This window comes from Neolamprologus multifasciatus, chromosome 1, assembly GCF_963576455.1.
Source record: "Neolamprologus multifasciatus chromosome 1, fNeoMul1.2, whole genome shotgun sequence".
Lineage (NCBI taxonomy): Eukaryota > Metazoa > Chordata > Actinopteri > Cichliformes > Cichlidae > Neolamprologus > Neolamprologus multifasciatus.
Genome location: NC_140439.1, coordinates 25,494,440 through 25,516,992, shown reverse-complemented (window position 1 = coordinate 25,516,992; position 22,553 = coordinate 25,494,440). Strand labels below are relative to the sequence as shown.

At 38.3% G+C, this 22,553-nt stretch overlaps 1 protein-coding gene across 2 annotated transcripts; it reads right to left on the bottom strand.

Moving 5' to 3' along the window:
• Nucleotides 1–2,425: 2,425 nt before the first annotated feature.
• Nucleotides 2,426–22,474, bottom strand: cnsta (consortin, connexin sorting protein a). Of its 2 annotated transcripts, none has more exons than XM_085168237.1 (13): nucleotides 22,306–22,474; nucleotides 17,960–18,040; nucleotides 17,417–17,818; nucleotides 14,668–15,386; nucleotides 11,924–11,954; nucleotides 10,039–10,125; nucleotides 9,201–9,282; nucleotides 8,347–8,368; nucleotides 8,039–8,105; nucleotides 6,698–7,254; nucleotides 6,021–6,206; nucleotides 4,662–4,815; nucleotides 2,426–4,428 (listed from the first exon to the last, which is right to left on the bottom strand). In XM_085168237.1, exons 2-13 carry the CDS (start codon nucleotides 17,967–17,969, stop codon nucleotides 4,220–4,222), a joined length of 2,526 nt encoding a protein of 841 aa, XP_085024363.1. In that variant the 5' UTR covers nucleotides 17,970–18,040; nucleotides 22,306–22,474; the 3' UTR covers nucleotides 2,426–4,219. The 2 variants fall into 2 exon arrangements, with proteins under 2 accessions (XP_085024363.1, XP_085024370.1); XM_085168244.1 differs by having other exon boundaries at nucleotides 8,048–8,105.
• Between the last annotated feature and the right edge of the window lie 79 nt (nucleotides 22,475–22,553).

Genomic DNA, 22,553 nt, shown 5'->3' with positions numbered 1-22,553 from the left:
CATAAAGTCAGAGATAGAAAAGACAAGGAGCAGGTGCATCTAGTACAGGTAGAGCTGCTGCAAAAACCCACAGAGCTCAGCAGCCAGCAACAAATTCTGGATCCTTTGCTTTTAGTTAGCAGTTAGCATTAGCAGCACATCCTGCGTCCGATGTGAAAGGACTTTTATGCTGCGCACTGTGACTCACAGCAATGGTCCCGGGTCAGCCCTGACTTTGTGTTAAACTAATCCTAAAGTAATAATGGTATTTCTAACCACTGATATACCACAACTTTATCCTTTCAACAGCAACTGAAAGTTAGGGGACCTAGCTGCTATCGGATATTTATATAGAGATCCTCCAGCTTCAACCTGTATTACCCTTCAAGGACCTGCAGTTCAAAAAAGCACCCCTCTGACAGCCAAACCCATCTGTTCTCTGGTTGGATTGTTACATTTGTGATTGACATGACATTGACCAATCAGATGAAAGGAAGAAAAATAGGGTCAAAATTCGTACTTGTAACTTGCAGGGTTTTTTTTTGGCTAAGTCCACACACAAATCTTTTTTACACACGCACAAATCTTTTTTACACATACAAATCTTTTTTACGCACACACAATTTTTTTTTACACATACAAATCTTTTTTACGCACACACAAATATTTTTTACACATACAAATCTTTTTTACGCACACACAAATTTTTTTTACACATACAAATCTTTTTTACGCACACACAAATTTTTTTTTACACATACAAATCCTGATTTACAAGTACAAAACCGATTTACAAGTACAATATATTTATGACCAAATTTTGAGCCCATACAGTTCCTCCAGTTTCTGCAAAAGTTTCTGACGTTAACCTCTTCCCGAGTTTCCTCCATTTTTGTTGAGCTCAACTAGCTAAAAGAAGGATTAGCAAACTATGAAAACGGTTGATCTAGTTTGTCCTTTAACGGCCGAAGAGCGTGATGCCTTTAGCTTTATGTTAATGTAGTTTTAAATAAGCAGTAAGTTGCATGAAAATAAGCAACCGGTGTGTGTGTGCATATTTTTAAAAAGAAAAAACCTTTTGGTTTGACTGGTGTCTCTATACATATTGCTTCTATGTGCAATTTGGGACCATAAAAACTTTAATGAATTTATAATAATGCTTTAAAATAAAATTAAAAATTAACTATTGTTACAACATAGAGAAAAACACTTATTGTTATTATTTGTTTAGTTATTTTATTGAAATGGAGAAACTTTCACCACATCTGGCACCCTAGCATTTTGTTGTTCTCCTTAAAAAAGAAGCCAAAGTTGGAAGCTCTCATAAAGACTCTTTTAAATGAATATAACATGTGGCCTAACAAGGAAGAGATGTTCTTTGTTTTTAAACAAAAACAAAAATCTGTGAGAATAAAATAAGAGACTCAAATGATCCATAAAAATGGTTTTAGTGGGACAAAATTCATGCACAGAACTGTGGAATTTCATTCATCTGTTTTATAAGATTTTTCTGCAAAACCAACAGGAGAAAAAAAGACATGATTATTCATATCATGCTTACAGATGAAACATCTGTACCAATCGTTGCATCAAAAAGGTGACACTGACAGCAGTAGCACAAACTGCGGGGCAAAATAATAAAAACAGAAACAATCTTCGGCCTAGATGATGGTGTTCAGAAACATTTGGGAATACATTTTTCTGTCGAATCAGGTAATCTGATGCAAGCTGACAACATGGAGGGGAAAAAAGATGCATTTGTTTCTCTTAGCCACTTACACATGAAATCCCTAATTTTATTTTAATTATAAATAATTAAACTCATCTGAAAGATTAAATAAGATGATTTCTGAGTGATCATCATCTGAACCAGCCAGATGACATGTGCAAATAAAAACAAGAGTGAGTCTGCTACCCCCTGTGTCCTGGAAAAATATCCCCATATCCTTAAAAATCAATCATCAGGGTTTTGTGAGTGACATAAAAGACAGAGAATATTGTTTTGTCTATTAGGGAATCATAGGTAAGGTAGGAATTGAATTGTCCGCCTTAAACAGAGATTTGCTTTCTTCACTTCCTGAAAAGATTTTAGGATATGTGGTTTTTCCAGGACTTTTATGGCATCCACTACTACAATAACCAAAAAGAAAAACAACCAATAAACAAAACACCAAACATTGCATGTACACATTGAAATAACAAGGCAAAATTGAGATTAAGGTGTAAAACTGATTTCAGTAAGACTAAAATGTGCTTTACAATGAGCAGAACATAAGAGTTAAAGCACTGGTGTGAGAATAAAGGGTTGGTTTCATTCACAAATTTCTCTCCATGTCAAACCAGGACTCAAAGTCATCAAATGAAATGGCAAAAATGTTATCTAGTGGACTATTACGGAAGACTGAGAGTAGTTAAGTTATTTTGGAAAATAGGAAAAAAAAAAAACTGAAAAAATAACAGAGCGTGATGCCCAGAATCCCTAAAAACACACAGGCAGACAGTGCTTCATATGATCCCATCAAAACCAAGGCCTGAACAAATTACATACACTGAGCAATTATTGTTTTCCACATAATTATAAAAAGGTCTCCTTGTTTACTTAAATATTTCCACACCCACTTCGAGTGTTTTCTGTTCAAGTGGTCTGTGCAAATATTTAGTAGATATTTTGTTTTATTAAATCAACTCTGCATTTAGAACTGAGAGAATAATGCCTGTAGAAATATTGCAATATCTTTTTAAAAAAATTGTACCGATCTTATGTGCAACAAGTTAGATATCCATTCAACAATATGTACAGAGGCGCACTGTGTTTCTGTACATGTGCTACACAGTGACAGATCTGCCTCAGTTAAGTACGTAAACTGATGTCTGCTCACTGTTAACCCGCTGTTGGTATTTACACAGAAGAGGGTGGCAACAGGACAACCACATCAAATATGTACAGGGAGAAATAGAAAGCTGCACAGCTAACAAAGATGCAGGACTCAATCCATGAAAAAAACTAAAAAAAACAACACCTTCAGGTTGTCAATTAAAATAACTTTAGCATATTTGATAAAGGCATTCAAAATTTCACCTCTAAACTTTGAATATTTTCCAAGTTACAGGTGCTTGAAAAACAGAGATAGGTTCAAATTTATTTGTTTTTTTTCCCCATCACTTTTAGCCCTCACAATTTCATTAGTAAAGGAGATATCTAGCATGAAGGCAAACATTTTGCTTACCCTTCATTTAAATACACTAAAGTCATTGCAATAAAAAGGACATGTGAGGGGGGTCGGAGGGGGTCAGGAGGCTCATTTTTTGGACTGATTTATGCTATTTTCCTAATAGAACATAGTTGATGTGACTGTTTCCCATTAGCAGCTCAGTTATGACAAATACCAAAATACCCCTTCCTCTCAGCATATTTTCTGACAATATTCAAATGCCTCACAGGTCTAACATTAATATCTATACATTCATTCAAAACTTTAAGACATAATTAAGACATAAAGATTTCATTCCAAGTAGGAGACCACAGAAAAATTTGTTCTTGTTAAAATTTAAAAAAAAGAAAGAAAGAAAGAATAAAAGCAACAGCAGTGGTTGCAATGTTATTAAAAATACCCACTGGGCCTCTTCCCATTTGTGCAGTGTGTCGAGGGCATCTATGTGCTCCCTAGTTAACAAACTGCATGTGTGTCTATGCAATATTTACATTTACATGTGTTACGTGTCTCAGGGAACTGATTTTGGGAGAGCAGTGTGAGCAAGTTTGTGTCCAGTCATGGTTGATTATCTGTCAGTAATTTTTTAAATGGAAGTATTCTAGCTCTCTGCAATTTTATTTTTAGCTTGATAAATTAGTACATATTTAATTTGGAAAAGATTGTGAAGGGCTGTAGTTCAGTTATTTTTCTGTTCAGAAATAAAACTGACAACTTTATTTTGCAGTCTCACTCTGATCACCTGATCACCTTTTCAATCTAGTGTTTTAAAGAGACATTCAACCTATGACTGAGTGAACTCTGGATCTGTAGTCACAGAGCATTAAAAATGCAGTGGAGCAGGCTTAGAAACGCCAGCTGTATCTGATATAGATGTTCAGACAATAACAGTCACTTTCCGCAGATAAATAACAGATAAATAGTGACTGCCTGGCACCATGACCACAAAAACATTGTTTCAGGAAGTAGCAGAGACTACATTGAACCTACAGTGACAAACACTAAGGTCAGCGGCTCCACATTTTCTGCTATGACCCAGGAGCAAACCAGTGTTGGATCTGAGCGATCCCACGCTGTATCTGGTTAATGTAGAAGTCTGCATTTCTGGAGAAGTCCTGACAGACCGAAGACTGGGCATCGCCCAAAGCACAGTAAAGGGCGGTGCCCCCCACACTGATAAAAACAGTAACCAGGCAAAGCAGGAAGAGAAGCAGGCAGGAGTCGCCACTGCCGACATCTACAGAGAAAGAGATACAGAGAGTTATAGAGATAAATACACAGGATTAATGTGTGCTGGAAATTTGCTGGAATTCGTCAACTTTTTTAAACACTCTCACAATGGACTGCCGCAGCTGGTGTAATTTAACCTGTCCAGTATTAGAAATGCAGCCACTGCTCTCTTACCCTATTTCTGTGTTTATAGAGCGATACGAAACTTTAACCGTCGACAATAAAAGACAAAAAACATACCAGGCTCATAGTGGTCATCAGGAACTTTAAAGCGGACACGTCGTTTGGCAGTGGGTTTCTCAGGTCGAGGGTCTGAGCTAGAAGAAGCACTCACGTCGTCTAAGCAGACCTTTCGCTTCTTTAATATGGAGACAAGGCCAGAGGCGGGTGATACCTGAGAAACATAAGAACAACCAGAAATGTTAGCCTGGGTAGACAAATCAATCAGTATTAGCACAACTTATATTTACATCATTAAATCTTTTCATACTCTCAGACTGTCTTACAGAGCGTGCACCACACCAGCCATGTCCACCAGGTGGCAGCACACCACACAATCAGCAGTGCTGAGTTTTGAACCTCTTTGTCAGTGCTTCCTTGTGACAGAAGTTACGCACATTAGAGTTTAGATGTTGCCAAATACAGTGCAAAAGCTGTTCAAATATAGATTACAGTGGCAAATTAATGTTCATCGAGCAGTTGTGCTTATCGATGAGGTAATAATTATGTCATCCAAAAGGGTGTGGTTCATGTAGGTCAAATGTTACAATTCTGCCATGAATCATAAATGTCTCTTTTCATATCACCTCCACAGATAAGCAGTTTTTATTTTTATATGCATTATTTTTGGTGCTGGAACAAAAAGACGTATTAAATCAAACTAAAAAAAACATAACAAGGTGTTGCCCTCACTACTGCCTCTGTTTTTTTCTTGGTGGAGAGTAGTTAAATGTCAAACTGGGTTTCACATCAACAAAATAAATCCATCATGGGTATCAGTAATGGTTAGGCAATGGCATTAGCTTTGTTTCAACATAGCAACATGCCTCTGATAATGGAGGGCCTAGAAGGGCAAACACAAACTGAGTCAATCCACACAGACGAGAATGTAAAATGTCCAGCAGACAAAATCTGTTTACAGCCTGCTGTTTCCATCTAATTTAACCTTTAATAAGACTGAACACAGATGCATTTTTTAAATTCAGCCTTTAGGGAGAAGTTAAGTTGCTGATTTGAATGATAGGAAATACATGACAATAACATGCCTTTCTTTTCATCCTATTGGACTAACAGAGTGTCCAAGAATTATCCAATTTAAGTTAAATGCCAACATTACATTTGTATATTACATAACCCAATGTACAAAGGCATCTGTATGTGTGCAATGCATCTGTACATTCTATCAAACTAAACTTGCTAGCATTAACTGATGCTTATAATACGCAACACTGTTTTCCAAATTTGCTCAGCACTGGTTTCATCAAATCAAGATTTCAAAAGGCAGGGGGTGATTCGATGGTCGCCATGTCCATCTTTAATATACAATCCATGCAAAGTCACTGAAGACATAAGGAAATAGTGAATCTACTAACAACTCACCTCCTCTACAGTGATGAGTTTTGCCATTGCATCCAAAGAGGGAGCTTCTCTAATGATGTCAGCTTGGTCTAGATCATAGTCCTCCTCCTCTTCCACTTCCTTCATCTCTGCATGTGGTTCTGGCTGCTTCATGTGAGCCTCGTGAGGAAGGGTTACCTCGTGGTGCAGGGAGGCTTTAGTGCTCTCCTGCAGTAATAGGATACAGATAGAACTTAAATGTCAATATACAGTTATGAAGCTGTAATCCATTTTGTTGCTCTGCTCTCTGGTGTAACACACTCTGCTGTAACACTGACTGAGGCCTATGAAGGCAGTGAAAACTGTTCCATTTGCTTTTGTTTTTGAATACTATTGTCCCCATAAACAAAGACAAAGGAGGCTGCATTTGCTTTAAAACAGGTTTTTATATTTGATCTTATTTTAGAAAATACAGAAACTGAATTGGCCAACACAAAGTACCAAAAGCAATGCAAACTTCATCAACGGAATAAAATTGGTACTGACTGGGCCTTTTAACAGTGCTACATTTTAGCAACCAAACAAGGAACTCCTAGATAATATTAATAACAGATACTGACTGAACTGTGTAGTTCCTTTAACTGTTTCTTTAAATATATTTCATAAAAATATGTTAAAGCTAAATGAAGTGAGTCTAAAGTAGCCAAAATCATATATACCTGCGTCTCCACATGTAGCCTCTCCTGAGCTCGGGCATCCTGATACAGCTGTTGTATCTCCACCTCTGCCCCGCTGCACACAGTCTCTACTGGGAGAGTTTTCTGACTCACGGAGGACACCCCTTCCTTTTTCTTCTCTTCCCCTTCTTCCTCCTCTCCCTCATCTTCCATTTCCAAAGCGTCCGTTGCCTCTTCCACGTCACCCCCCTCTTCTTGCTCTTCTGCCTCTGTTTCCTGTGCTGGACCTAAATCTTGTCCCTGCTGCTCTGCAGGTTTGGACTGATCCAACTCTTCAGCTGTAGAGGGGTGCAGCCCGTTTCCTGAAATGGTGCATCCTGCCCCTCCTTCTGCCTCTCTTCCCTCTCTGTCGTTGCCTTGCTCATCAGTGAGCTGAGATCCATGGAAACCATTTCTCCCCTCTGACTCCATTGGTGGGTGTTCCCTGTCCTTGCCGGAGATCTCAGGGGAACTGAGACCATCAGTCAAATTAACGGAGGGCATGACTGAACAAGACATGTCTTCGGCTCTTTGCTCCATCCCTCCTTCAACCTGATGGTCTGCATCAGAGAACACAGTTTTAACAGAAATGAATAAAACCAGGCATCAGTAACCTTAAAACCAACTTAAGACCAACCCAAAGCCTCTAATAAACTAATATAAATACTCTTAAATAAGAATAGACTTTAAGTGTATACTGAAGTGGAAGCTCCTTGTATCTGGCTTTTTACCTTAGAGTAATTGTTTCTTTAACAAGAATTCAACAACAGCTACACGAAACAGGTTTTCTTGATCTGATAACAACATTTTTATCCTTGCATTGTATCTCCTGTTTGAGTGTGTCACAATCGCAACTATGTCCAGTTTCTCTCTTTTCAATAGGATGATGTCAATACTTTGGAAATGACGGTTTTTAAGTTTAAATTAATTCTTAGGACCTTTTGAAACACATTAGAAGCAGAATAGAGATCTCTGCTTCTACAATTTAATCTGCTTTCAAAATGTTTGAGGAAGAAAGGAAAACCTAAAAATGGGAACACTTGTATGTCACACACACACACACACACACACACACACACACACACACACACACACACACACACACACACACACACACACACACACACACACACACACACTTTTTGAAATTCATGCAGTAAAAAATTAACCTAGGCCAAACTTTACCCTAATGTCTTATTAGTAACACAACAGTAAGTTAAGAATAATACTTTAAAGAGAATTTAAGGACAGCCACTAGCAACATAACAGTGGTTATTCATATCATAGCTTAACGCCAAACAGCATTCAAGTTAAATTATAACCATGCAGCTAATAGTCACTGACCTGACGTACATGAATGCAGAGCACCAACTTCTTCAAATTCAGCTCTCACGAAGTTCACAGAAGCACACTATTTGAAACCGCATACACAAATTCTTATTTTAAAAAAATAATACACGTGTAATTTGTAACTTTATTTAACATTGTATTGTTGATCAATGTTACAAATTAAACACAGAACACGACAATGTGCGCCCTAAATACATAAAATGGATATTTCACTCATATCGCTCAGTCTGTGCAAAATACACATAACTTGCACATTCACTACCTGTCACTGACACACATACCAAAAAGTACAAATGTCTTACCTCAGCATCTCTACTCCTTGGTCTATTAAAAAAAGGAGAGAAACAAAGATATACGGAGCACTGACGATTAGTTCTTGTTTTTAGTAAATGAAAACGCAAAATATGGATGACCCTTCTCTACTCTCAGTCTAATATTAGCCTGGACACATTTCCCTTGCTATTACAACGTGTGTTCGTAATACTGCATGTTCTTCTACGTGTGTGTGTGTGTGCATGTGTTAAGCAGAGTGAAACCCTAGCAGTGTGATGGCTCAAATGTCTGAAAGTGCAGCAGCAGCAGCAGACAGGGGCCATATGTTTTATCTATCACTGCAGTGCACATCACACACTAACATATTCATGCTTATAGTGATTCAAGCAGACACGTACATACACAGTCATATAATGTAAAAGGCTGTGTGTCCTGCAAGCATTCTACTCTGAGTAAAAAACGAAACAGCAAGAAGGGGTTTCATTTCTCTGGTGAGGGACACTTGCATGAGCCAATAGCACTGCAGGACATATTTTACACAGTCCTCCGCTAATAAAAAAGAACTCAAACAAAACACACACTCATTATCACAGAGGCGCAGAAGATAATAATGTCTGTGCCTCTGATTTGGAATTTGATTTGGAATCAACTGATAATTGTATTGTCAATTGTACTGCGTGTACTGGCTGTGTTGTTATTGAGTTTTTGTGACATCATTGCATCGTCTAGACTTAGCTGGCTAAATCAATCGGGGCTGATGTAGTTGTTACATGCTAGGAAAGACACTAGAAAAGCAAATTCATTGCTTTTCAGAACACCTAGTTTAGATGACATCAAAGACGAAGCTAAAAGTAAAATATCATGAAAAGAAGTGCATACTGACCGATTGTGTGTCTGGCAAATCTGTTTAAGACTGTCCAGATGTTGAGCTGCCAGGTCAGAGGGCGTCGTTTTAAACTGACTCTCTAAGATGGAAGAACACACAGAAATAGAGTTAGTACCAGCGTGTTACTAGCAATATATGCTACATAAGAAAACAAATAAAAATGGGCTTATAACTCTAAATGTGACTTGATATTATGGTGACTGAATCTATATTAAATATGTATTACTGTATATGACTGAAGTTTCCTGAATTCCATGACAGTACAGACAATGCTCCTGCTCAGCTCAACCAGGACACATGTGTGCCTACTCTTCAGTGCTTAGGTTGAGGGCAACTGGACTTTTTTTTAATGTTCATGAAGATGTTTTGCTTCCCTTTCAAGAACCTTCTTCACTTCTGTACAATCCACCATATTGTATTAAATATGCAGATAAGTGTACTTATACGTTAGAAAAGCTAAGTCTTTCAAAAAGTTGAAAATATGATTTAACTTTAAAAAGACGCCAATTTAAATTACAGCTCTCTTCCCATTTTTTTTAGATGAGTCTGCCTAAAGCACTGCTCAGAGGCATTACCAACATGGCTCCTGAGTGGCAAGACCTGTTCTTATAAGGGCTTTAAATCATACTGTGAGGCTGTTTTAAGCATGCGTGTTGATGCATGCAATGACAAACACAATATTCAGTAATACAGCAACCATGGATGTCTCCATGTTCATTTTGAAATATTATGAGCACTACTTTATCACAGCTTCTTCCCTGATGCTTATGATTGAAGAAAGTCTTTATTACTAGCATGACCCTACAGGTCAACAGGTGTGTGCGTTGTGTGTTACCCCACTGCTGCTGAAGTGCATTCAGGTTATCCAATACTCTCTGGTGATAGTCTCTCTCTAGCTGGATGCACCATAACGCCCGCTGGTCTGAACACCACAGGTTAAGAAATGTAAAAAATAAGTAAATCAAAATGGCACACATGCACATCATCTCTCCACACTGGGTACACTGAAAATTGCAGTATCTTTTAAACTCTTGTGGCTATCTGTTTGAAAACCATTAGAGTTGACAAAAGGGTATTTCTGAAAAAAAAAAAGGACGACAGAGACAGAGAGAGGAGGAAGGAGAGGAAGGCCACGAGAGACAGAGGGGGAACGCAGTGCACGATTCTGTCTCATGTTTATGGATATGAGCAGCGAAAACACAATCCTTCTTTGACGTGGCTCAATGCTTTCTCTCTCTTTCTAACTAACCCTCTATACATGCATGACATAGCTAAGCTGGCTTCCCTACTCTTTGACTTTTTCTGGTTTTCCCTCCCACTGTGTATCTTTCATCAGATTAAACCTCCAGTTCTTTCTCAGTCATGCTCTTCTGCCTTTCATCTTCCTCTTACTGTTTTACACTCAATCGTCATTGACTCCAAGTGCATTTTTGAGTTTTCTGTCGGTGAAGTATTCACTGTGTATATGTGCTATATGGAACTTATACAGTCCACGTCTTGAAAAACAGGCCAACTGTCTGCACAATGAACCACTACAATAATAAGCAACCATAATGAGCATTTTCAATGAGTAAACAAAAAAAAAGACAAGAAAATGAAGAAAACATAATTATAAAATACAGACTTGGCACTCAAACAATCCTGAAATTAAACTGTAGTAATAGTAGAAGTTCCACTGCTGCAAAATTAGCAAAAAAAATTTAAGTGTTTTTTAATCAGGTTTGAATGATTCTGAATTCTGAATATGCTGTTTTATATCACAGCCACCATTGAAATTAAAGTCATTTCACAAATGCTTCAATAACTAGAAAAAAGCGTAAAAATGGCTGACACGTGGCGAAACTTGCTTCTTTCTTCTTTTTTTTTTTTTTAACTAAAAGTGCTCTTCTTATCCCTCAAAAATCTTATGGCGTCATGCACTAGCGTAAAAATGATCAGCCAATTAGAAAACTTACAATGCTATAGTTTTTCTAACTCTATAGTATGTTTGTGCTTAGAAACTTGGATGCAGCACATTGACAAATAGAGCCTGGTCAGTGCTCTGTATACGGTTTCTTTGAAGAGGCACAAATACACAGCAATGGTAGCCCAGATGACAAGTTTTGTGAAGTTGGGAGGCTGGTAGAGATGCTATAACTTCATGAGTGGGAAATTTGACCCGAGTGGGTGTTCCCATTGAAAATTATGACTCAGAATTTGGGATTTCCCACTTCAAATGTGTGAGCTGCATGTGCAGCAGTAAAAAATAAAAAATAAATTACTAAATGAAAGACTGAAAGATGGTGAAAGACTTCCCATTTATTCATAAATAACTTGTAAAAACAATGCAAAAATAGGAACTAGTAAAAACTCATCTGTCCTTCTCTGAAAAGTATACTCTTCCAGCATTACATTACATTTTTCTTGTCATGTCATGAAAGGTGTCTGAAGTTTAAAATTTGGAGCTAATCTTTCTTTGTGTTTATCTACCTCGTAAACCTTGAGGCTTTCTTTGAAAGCCAGCTCAGATTTAAGCACGATTTCACTCTGATTCCTCCACACTTCCTCTTTTCATTTTTGCCTCATTTAATCTGTCTCTTCCTTCCTTCTTACTGTTGAGTCACATCTGCCCGGACAAGCAGGCAAGAAGCACACAGGAGAAAAGTGTGAGAAACATTTTGCACAAGTCAAAATAAAAGCTTGGCCACCCCATCAACACACCAACAGGACCACAAGGATACAATCTCCATGAAGGACAAAGGCCTCAGCAATCTGTAGAGAGAGAGATTACAGCTTTTAATAAAGTGCATGTGTGCTTTCAGCTCATCAGTCACAGAAGCCATCGAGGAAACAGGTTAAATTGGGGTTTAAAACCAGACTGAAACTAATCCTCACGTAGAGGGATTCCTCAACATGACACAAGTGTCAAAAACTTCCTTATAGAAAACTAGAAAAAAATTATACAAATATGTAATTTAGAAACACAATACAGTACAGAGCTGTCCTTCTACTGCAGCAATAAATTCTATAATCATTAACCATGCCAATGAAGAAAAACATATAATCTGCTCTTTGTGACACACAACAAAGTAAGCTGGTAGGTCAGACACACAAGTGAGCGAAAATGAGAAAGAAAAGAAAAAAAGCAAGGGAGAAAAAACAAGAGACCATGATTGACACTCTACCTCTTTTCAGTGTCTCTTGTTCAGCTGATAACAGAACAGGAGAAGTGTGTAAGAGAAAGAGAAAGAGAGAGCGCGAGAGGAGGAGGAGGAGGAAAGGAGGGCACAAAAAGCTCTCGCATTTCTAATGAAGTGCGGGGTGGTGACAACTCAGTGACCTTTTCTAGGTAACTGTGCCGGGATGGTTTAGATACAAGAGGAGTTTAAAACTGTTTCCAGTCTCTTCTGCAAATAACCATCTATTGCACCAAAAATACAGATCAATTTAAAATGGATTTATTTGTCCCCACACCAATTATGACTAATATATAATATTATTATTATTATATATTATATTTATATCTGGGACTCTCCACCATTTGACCTTAGAACTGAAGAAGCCTCTCGGATGAGAGGTGAAACGTTTTCAAGTAACTTAAAGAAGTCCAGACGCTTTTCTTTGCAAGCTCCTTTGACTAATATATAACATATTCACTGACATAAATAAATAAAATATACTTCTCCATAAGTTTTCATTGTTCTACTTTGTGACCAAACAAAGAGCGTTTAAAGATTACACATATACTGGACTGTCTAGAAATTACTCCAAGGATGTTTCTCTGTGGTTAACACACACACACAGCCATCTTTAGACTTTGAACCTCATTTTTTCCCCCTCATTGCTCGCTGCTTTTCTTTTCTGTTTGTTGTCCTACAATTCATATTTATGCTAATGACGCTGGTTTCAAAGCGGGCAGTCATTCATGACCCCAGCCTTTCTCTCCCTCCCTCATTTTTACACCACCAATGATGTAAATCCCCCACTACAGAGGCATGTTTGCTATGCCATTTCTCCATTTGTCCCTCCCAAACAAAGCCAGAGTATGTTCCCCTTTAGTAATTCTGTTGATCTGTCAGCAGGGCAACACAAAAACCAATAAAGTGGCGCATGACCATTGTGGCAACACCAGATACTGCTCTTTAGAATTATGGGATAGGGTAAAGGACTTAATGGAATACTGCACTCTTCAAGCACCCTTTCAGTTTGCCAATCCAGTTTTATCTTAATCAGCAGCTAAAACTTTGAGCGGCTTTATAGTTTATAAATTGAACAAAGACAAATTTAAGATGTTTAAAATAGTAACTTCTATAATCATTTTCCCAGTGGGTGTTATTTTTGTAATGTAGACAAAAGGTGTGTGCTCATGAATGACGTGACAATAAGTCTGAGCACGCCCATGAAAAGCCTAAGAACTTTTCCAAAGCGAGTCCAAAGGAGTAGCGATGCCCTGATTGACCAACAAATGACCTGAATTTGCAGATTCTACACACTCACAGTCATCTACTAACATGTTGTGGAAGCTCTTCACTGTAAGCGAAGACACAAAGTTCACCAAACTAAGGTGTAGGGCGACCACCACAATAACGTTCATACCAACAAATCTAATCAGACTAAAGAGGCTATCAAAGGAAAGCTATCCAAAGCTCAGAAACAGCCGCAAGCCAGCAGCCTCAGTACGAGCAATAGATCAAAGCAGTAGTGATGAAAATGACAAAAACCGAGTTTATAACTTCACCAGATGCTCCAATATCTGGAGAAGTAAGAAATATATGGGTGATGTAAGTAGCTGATATTTGTTTTGCTATATAAATCTGTCGCACCTGCTTTCGTTTGTTTTGTTCGTAGGAAGCAAAACAAATGGTCCCCACTTACTCACTGTGAATGGTTTTGACCTTTACCTGATCCATTCGTATACGGGCGCAATCAGTCTCAAACTTTGGACTATGTAACTAGCAGGGTAAAGGCCACTTAATGTTTGATCCACCTGCTTCTTCACTGCAACTGCAAAGAAGTGATGTCTAAAAAAGTTTGAGGCTCCAGTGAATGTGTGAACGCAGATGTAGACACCTGTTTGCCTGGAAGTAAAAATAGGCTGGGTGTGCCTTTTAGAGATATTTAATAATCAAACTGACAGAAATATTCAAACATTCACACACCCCAGGAGCCACATGTTCAATCATGCAGGTCTGTGAGGGAGCATCTATGAAGATAGAAACACTCAGGATTTGTGTGTTTATCTACTGTGCATGAAGCTTTTTAGTGTACTTATATCCATACCTGAATTTTAGTTTGTGTTACTGAAGACACACCTGCTTTAGGGTACAAAGTGCCACTGCAATTATGAGGTTGAGTGATTTATTAACAACTGTGAGAGCAAAAGTTTAGAGAGACTCGAATGAGAGAAAGCAACAAAGTATTTAAGAGCAGTGAGTTCAAATGAGACACAATCAGTGATGGTAAGTGGCAGTAGTGTTTGCAGTACCTGGTGAAGGGACTGTGGAAGGTGGCTGTCATCTCCTCTTTGTGCCAACTGCTCAAGGGACTCCAACAGAGCACAGCCTGGAATAGATTCTGAGGCACAGGCGGGAACTGAGAAACAAGTGGTGACTGGAGTGGAGGTAATGTATTCCTGATTTGATAATGAAGGTCCTGTGATGGAGGTGGAGTCTGTTCCAGTAGTTGTAATCCCCATGGTGAAGTTTAGGGGCTCTTGGGATGCACTCGCAGCAGATGAGGCAGTGGAAGTGTTAAACTTTGCTAACTCAGTTAACGTAAATGTCTCTGTAGCTGAGGTGTTATATCCTGCATGTGAACCGGTAGACCCTCTAGCACCTTTTGGCCCACAGTTTAAGGCAGGCTCCGTGGATGAGGTAAGTTGTTCTGTAGTGAAGTTTGTATTTTTTGCTATTCTTTTAGGAGTTTCTGTGACACATGTAGGCTCAGTGCCTGAGGTTAATATTTGCGATGTACAATCCATCGGCCCCGTACTGAAAGCAGATCCATGTGTGCAGGTGATAGACGCCGTGGAGTAGGCACCTGATCCAGTTTTTGACATACGAGTGTCCATTTCAGCATCATTCTGGATCAATTCCACTGAACCGATGGGATATACGGTTTCTGGACTGCCCGCTGGAATGACTGGGGATGTAGGCTCTGGACTGGTTCCAGGACTAAAAGGATAAGGATTCTCCAACAGGCTCCCTGTGGATGTAAATAAAGACATTAGCAAACAGGAAGAAAAATAAGAGGAAAACAGACAATTACTGAGGAACTGCAAATATGCCAGTGTGTAAAAAAAATTAAAAATCAACACGTTCCTCCAGAGAAGCAAACTGATTATGAGTATATAACCACAGTCATATTTTAATCACTTCAGAAGACATTAAGTTCCTTGAGACTTACCCTAATGACTTCTTCCCTAATCCTAATCTTAATTCTAATTCTAAAGACAACCACATTATCTTATTAACTGAGTCTTCATCTTAAAATTTAATGATTGACATTATAGGAACTGTTATATCCTTACAAAGCAACTATATAAACAGACTGTTTCCCTACAATTTACATAATACAAATACATTATGGCAGTATATTATCCCTGTTATTATTCCATCAGTGCATGAACACCCCCCCCCCCCACACACACACACACACACCCACACACCCACACACAAACACACACACACAGTTGTAGATAAGTCAATGCTGGCTGCTAACAGGCTTTAAGGCTTACAACCAATAAACACACAAATGTAAATATGGGAACTGTGCTAAGCTCACAGTTTTGCAGTGGCTTGCCGACACAGCTGTTTGTGTGTTTGCAGCATGTGTGTGTACGCCAATGCAGGAGTGAACAGGAGTGAACTTGTGAGCTTGTGGTTTTACTCTGTTTTGACACAGACAGTGGCAGAAACTTTAAGTGTGCTTATGCCTTACTCTCTATTTGGAAGAGGATGATCTATTCTCTAATGTTAAGGCCAAGGCACTGTCAACTACACTTCATAGTCTGTTTTTCTGAGCCACTTTAAGGTCATCTTCCATTTGATATGCTTGTTTTTTTACATGAGTTCTTATTTCTTTTTGTTTAATGTGAGCCATTTGATTTATTTCACTTTACTGTATTCTACTACACTTTTCACACAAGTTTTGTATTTTATTTAATATTTTTACTTTTACTTGCCTTTAATATTTCTATTTAATTGAACTCTTGTTGTGTAGTGTTACCCTTATTGCCATGTTTTATTTTATATATTATACTATTTTTTAACATTATTTATTTGATCTATTCTATTGTATTTAAGCAATTTTGGGATTCAATATTTTGGCTTCTACTTCTTTTGTCTTTCTCTTAACTTATTCCTCTACTCAGATACTCTACTCTACATGCAGCCGCCCTCAATTAGATTTGTTCAGGTTCTCTATCTTGAGTCACTTTTTCTAGTTACATGATCAATGACATCATCACCCCCAGACAGACTGACCTCAATCCAATATGCTGACCACTTAATGCATTACACAAAAGGCATTTAAACAGTAAGCCTGATCCTGAGCAGAACGCTGGATTCTTCTTGAATTGTTACGCAGTAATACTTCAAACACAGCCTCTACACATTAATATTACTGAGTGTTACTGAGACTGTAGGTAGGAAAACATTTAACAAACTAGATTACACTTCTAATTAAATAACTACTTTTTATAATACTTAATTTGCGTGTCACACTGTAAACTGGAATTTCTTTAATCAATTGCGTGCATAACTTTAACAAAGAGACATTCCTGGATTGTTAAAATGTTGGAATTTCTGTATTTTTTTCATTATTTGTTAAGTAGCTACTTTAAACAAACTGAAGGATATACTAGTGGCTGTGATTTGACCTTTTGGGAGTACACATTGACTTACATTAGTGTGGCCAGGTTTTAAAGTTTAATAATAATTTTTAACAGTAAATAGAAAAAATTTAAAAAATAGACTAATGACAGCAAAATCAAAAATCAAAATATAAATAAAATGTATCCTCTTTGTTCTGATTTTTCATTTAGTCACTCCCTCTGCCTACAGTCTTGCTTCCAGCAGCAGCATGCTGCGTTACCAATTTTACTTGAGTGATGCCTCCACTGTGATGAATCCTGTTTAGACCTGAAGTGCCTTCCTGGTGAAGGCTGAGGACACTGTTCTCAGGAACAGAAATAAGATTCTGTGGTTATGTGTGCAGCTCATTGAGTCTCCTACCAGTTTCTGAATATGAAGAGTCTGTCATGGGAGTGTCTGGAGACTGGCAGCGATTTAAACAGCTTGACTCCGCCGATTCCTCCTCGTCATCGTCTTCCTTCATCGCGTCATCAATATCATCTTCCTCTTCCTTCTCTTGGTTTCTTCCTATGCATCCCTCTTTTCCCAGTCCTATTTCCTCTTCCTTCCCATTGTTGTTAAGACCGATTTTTTGGATGGAACCACATCTTCCCTCATCCCCATTTTGTGAAGAAGAGACACTTTGAGTTTGCGTGAGTGTGTTTGTCTCATTGAGGTTTCGGGTTTGAGCAGTGAGGGCTTCAGAGTTGGGTAGGTTATCACAGAGGTCCACCCCGCCCCCCTGAATCTGTGACATTGCTCCACCCTCCCTCTCAAACTGATCTAAGAGGATAAAGATAAATTAAATCAGCTGAATTCTTACACAAAACAACTGAATTCTGCACAGTATTAACCTCTACACTGGTTCATCACATCCAATTTGTTGAAATTGTTGGACAAGAAAAAAAATTTAACATTCATCACCATGATCCATTGAGCTCCACCCAAACAAAGCTTGACCTTTGAGTGCCAGTGCCACCTTTTGGAACAAGCCCTTCTTCAAGCCTGCAGAGATAAGGGAGACAAGACAGAGAATAGGCATAAAGTTAAAGAAGCAGAGACCATGTTAAACTCCACTGACAGTGAAAGCGAGGAACAGCAAAGGGATAGACACAAACAAGTTTGTCATCATTCCCAAAGATTCAAACAAGCCATACGGCTTAAACAGGAATGCGTCAGATGCAACACTCCTGTGTACACCTTGTACGGTGGTAGATTAGATGCGTACAAACAAATACACTCATTTACATAGCGATTACACGATATGAGTTGGAAGACAGTTCCCTTTAAGAGACAAAAACCTGACAAAAAAAAGCTGAAAACTTAAATAGAGAAATAAAAATGTATCCTGCCACTGGGTGGCTTGAACTCAAGATCTCTTCAAGGGCCTGCTTCTCATCCTGCTGAGATAACAGACTTCATGTATCACTGGGTTTATAATGCTGACACCAGGAGCAGACTTAGGGTGCCTGTTAACAGCCTGACAAATTATTTTTGCCATGCAACAGATGAACTAAGACCTGGATAAATGCAGCTTAAAGTTGTTGTTTATATATATTTTTTTCAAATGAATTAATAAAAAAGCTGGTAATACTAATGTGTGTTCGTAGAGAAGACGCATTGCTGTCCATTCACAATATGACATAATTTGGTCATTAAGACATCCAAACAAATACAGCTGCATTTAATTCCTTCATTACAATAACCTGATCTACACTGCACACTTTGTAAGACACAGCCTCTAGGTCTCTATGTGGAAACTACAAATTTGTTTGTCTATGGTTCATTTATTGCCCTTGTGCTGTGACCAGTTTTGATCCACAACACGACATCTGGGTTTCAGCTATGAGAAAACTCTAGAAAGAAAAAATGCCCAACTAGGGATTTAAATGCTAAATTATTAGGATTAAGGTGTAAAAATCTCACAATCTGACAGTTCTTCAAATACCAATTAAAATTGGACAACAACTGAGACACCAAGCGCAGACTAGAAAAAGAGAATAGAAAAGACACAATAACATTTACACAAGAGCCGGAGCAAATGGAATAAAGGATAAATATCCCAATCCCATAACATATATAAGGTCTATATGAGGTGAATCAAGCTGCAGAGAAATCCAAAGAATAGTAACACTACAAATGGCCCAAAAGAATGACCCCTTTCTGACAGCGTTTTACAGATTTCTGGTTTACTGTTGTATGCACTTCTGAATCGATGTACAGTGGCAGGCGACTTAGTTTTACTAGCTTATGCATGTTTAGACAGGAACTAGACAAACAGGCATGTGTGACTCTTATATTTGTTGTTACTTTGCCATGTTTTGACCACAAATAACAGTATTGTCTGCAAACAAAACAGCCACTAATACTTGTTTTGTACCCTTCCTGTTTGGCACGTGTTTCAACAACAAGCTCAATACAACCAATGTCTGGATATTACCTATACTCTCTAATGTCAACATAAAAGGTCAGCATTCAAATACTGTCAGAAAACAACTCACACAGAGCAAAAGTACTGATAAATTGACATTATTAGATGATCTAGAGTCAGGAAGTGTGAATAAGGAGCAAAAACTGACTATGAGAGGAAAAGTCTGACTAGCAAAAATAAATTTTCAGCAAATTTTCTTATTATTTTCATATTTGAGAAAAAAAAAAAGGCTCCCCTTAAGGCATTACTGGATGGGCAGCAACTTTGCCTCTGGTTACCAACCAACATTTTTTGACTCAGCAGAAAGATAAAATCTCAAACCTCAACAAAATGGCTAATAAAAGCCTATCTCAGTGGAATAAGGCTGTCCTGGTTTCCTGCCGCACTAATTATTCTTCCTGTAATTCTGCATTACTCTGGCAAAGACCAAACATTTAGAGAGTTAAAAGGAAATGCGTGGATAGACACACCAAACATAACTCTGATTCCCTGCTTCCATGAAATTCCTCATGGACGTGTGTGTAAAATATGGTAACAAAGAAGAAGCACGAGTGAACCAATCAGCACCGCGATGTGCTTTCTACAGATAGAGGTGAAATCCTATGGGATGCTGCACCACCTTGTCTTTATGTTGCATCAGCTCTGTATATTTAATCAAGAAAAGAAACCTTCTGTATGGGAAACAAAGTGTGCTTTAATATCTCTAAAAATAATAAAACTCCTTAAAATCACACTGAGACACAAACATCGCTGTTACATAATTGTTGAAAGCTCTGAATGTCCCTTTGGTATACAGCGTTAATGCCCATGTACGGTCTTAATGTTTTCATGCTTCAAACAAACATCTGAGGCATTAAAAGATAAAACAATCACCAGCCTAGAGAGAAACATGGATAGCTGATGATGTTAAAAAAAAACAAGAGTTGCCTTTTTTTAATCACTATCTGTTAATGCACCTCTCCCACTGAGTCATTTAGCCATAAAACCATCCATCCTCTCCTCCTTTGTTTGGGCCTTACTCCACAGGGGGACCATGAATTATGAAAGACAAACGGAAAAGGGAATTCAGCCAAAAGGACAAACACAAAGGTGTAAGAAGACACAGACCCTGTCCTGTGAAAGGACCACTGCAAAGACATGAGACCTGCAGCAGTGATAGAGACAGGGGAGGCAGATAGCCAATTATGTTGACCTATAGGTTTTGTATACAATGTAGCTAAATGCATCTAGTCACCAAAAGTTGGGGATTAGTGCTGGCCAGTTTTCCAGTTCAGAGAAGCAGTCTCTTTGACCTGCGACTGAAACACCAGCCCAGGCCACTGGATAGATTTGCAATGGAATTGTAATAATTTCGTTTCGTTCATTGGTTACCTGTTGGTTAATAATTTTAGAATGGACTTTAAGGCTTTTTTTAAGAAGGCCCGCTCCGAGCTTGTACAGAAGTATATTTCAGATCTTCTGACACTACACACCCCTCATCATAACCTCCATTCTGGCCATCCCACAATTTCGGCTGAGATCAACAAGGGTAATCGAGATTTTTCTGTTTGAACAACTATTCTTTAGAAGAACCTCACTGTCATCTTTTAAATTGCTCTAAATGACATCTTTTTATAAACAAGCTTTTTCCACTATGAGTTTTTAATTTCTTCATTATTCATTTATTTGCTTTTAAACCTACTTGCTTTTTTTTTTTTTTTTTTTTTTACCTATTATTCATTTCTAATTGCATCTATTTCCCCTTTAGGTTTGTGCTGCACATGTTTCCCTTTTATCTTTTCTTAAGTGTTTTATTTGTCGTTTGTTTCCTAGCTTGTCCTGTAAACCTTTTTATTTTTGAAGGTGCTAAATAAAGACAATATGCTTATCAAGATGCAATTATTACTTAGTATTATTTCTAAATAGAAAGTTAAAAGTATTTCCAGAGTTTTTTTTATGAATTGTTTGAAATATAAACCGCACAATAAAATAGTTCTAAATACAAAACTCTACATGTGAGTGTTTTGTTCCTTTTTTATTTTTTAGATAAACTTTGGTCTGCAATGCATTTACTTTTTAAAGGTATCGCATCCTATTGATCATTAGTTCGTTTGTTTGTTTTTTAATATATGTTTTTCATCGGATTACATGGGGAAAAAAGCAGGTCTGGGTCGCCTTAGCGATGTGTATATGTATATATGTGGCCCTATAGGTGAAAATGAGTTGGACGAGCCTGCTTTAACCAATGTGTTGTTAGCAGCTAACCTAATTAAACCTAGCTCGACAAGTTGGTTAATATTATACCCCCAGATATTTAAGCTAATGTCATCCAGGTAAGACGGAAAATAACGTGGAGCACATGAACTGCCAGCAGACAGGAACAGTCACTTCCCGTTTTGACGCGGACTTCGTAAAAATGAGCTGATTAGCAATTGTAAGTTGGTTAATTAACCGAATACTAGATGGGTTCGATGACAGGCTAGCGCACGTTAAATGTAAATTAGCTCGGTGGCAATGGTTACACTTGATTTGATGTTAACGTTACGCTTCATTGCGGGCTAGTGCCGCTTCGCCAAACTGCTCGAAAATGAGAACAGCTTATAACCAACTGTTTGTGTTAGACCCACCGACTGTTAATATGCAGTAACTAGTTAGACCCGTTTGCTATCGATACTTGATGCTGAGGTGACAGATTGGTTTTCGTACATGTTGCTATTAAGCTAACGTCAGCTAGCGCAAGCAGAGTACATTATATCACCTTTGAAACGCACACATACGTTTACGTTACATAAAGGAGCTAGCTTGTAAATCAGCTGACATTAGAAACAGCGACGGCACAGAAGAGAGACATGACACTTACGGCTGAAAAGGGTGGCCGAACGATAAAAACTAACATCTGACACCTTGTCGGAGATGTTGTGAAGACTGTGTCACCCACAGGCAGCGGCAGCCAGGGGTCGTTGCTAACGCTGTCATCGCCGAGGCCTGTGCTGCATTGTCGCCATCTCGTGTCTTTTCACTGTTAGCACAGTTCTATCCACTATCTTCTGCTCCTGTTTTCAGGAGCAGAAGATAGTGATACAGCTCGATACAGCTACCAGACTGCAT

Bases quoted from the DNA above. Each gene is read 5' to 3' on its own strand.
- cnsta (XM_085168237.1), bottom strand. The intron at 15,387-17,416 runs GTAGGAGACTCA...TTACATCCACAG, and splicing joins CTCTTCATATTCAGAAACTG to GGAGCCTGTTGGAGAATCCT. The intron at 4,429-4,661 runs GTATGTTTTTTG...CTTTCTCTGTAG, and splicing joins TGATGACCACTATGAGCCTG to ATGTCGGCAGTGGCGACTCC.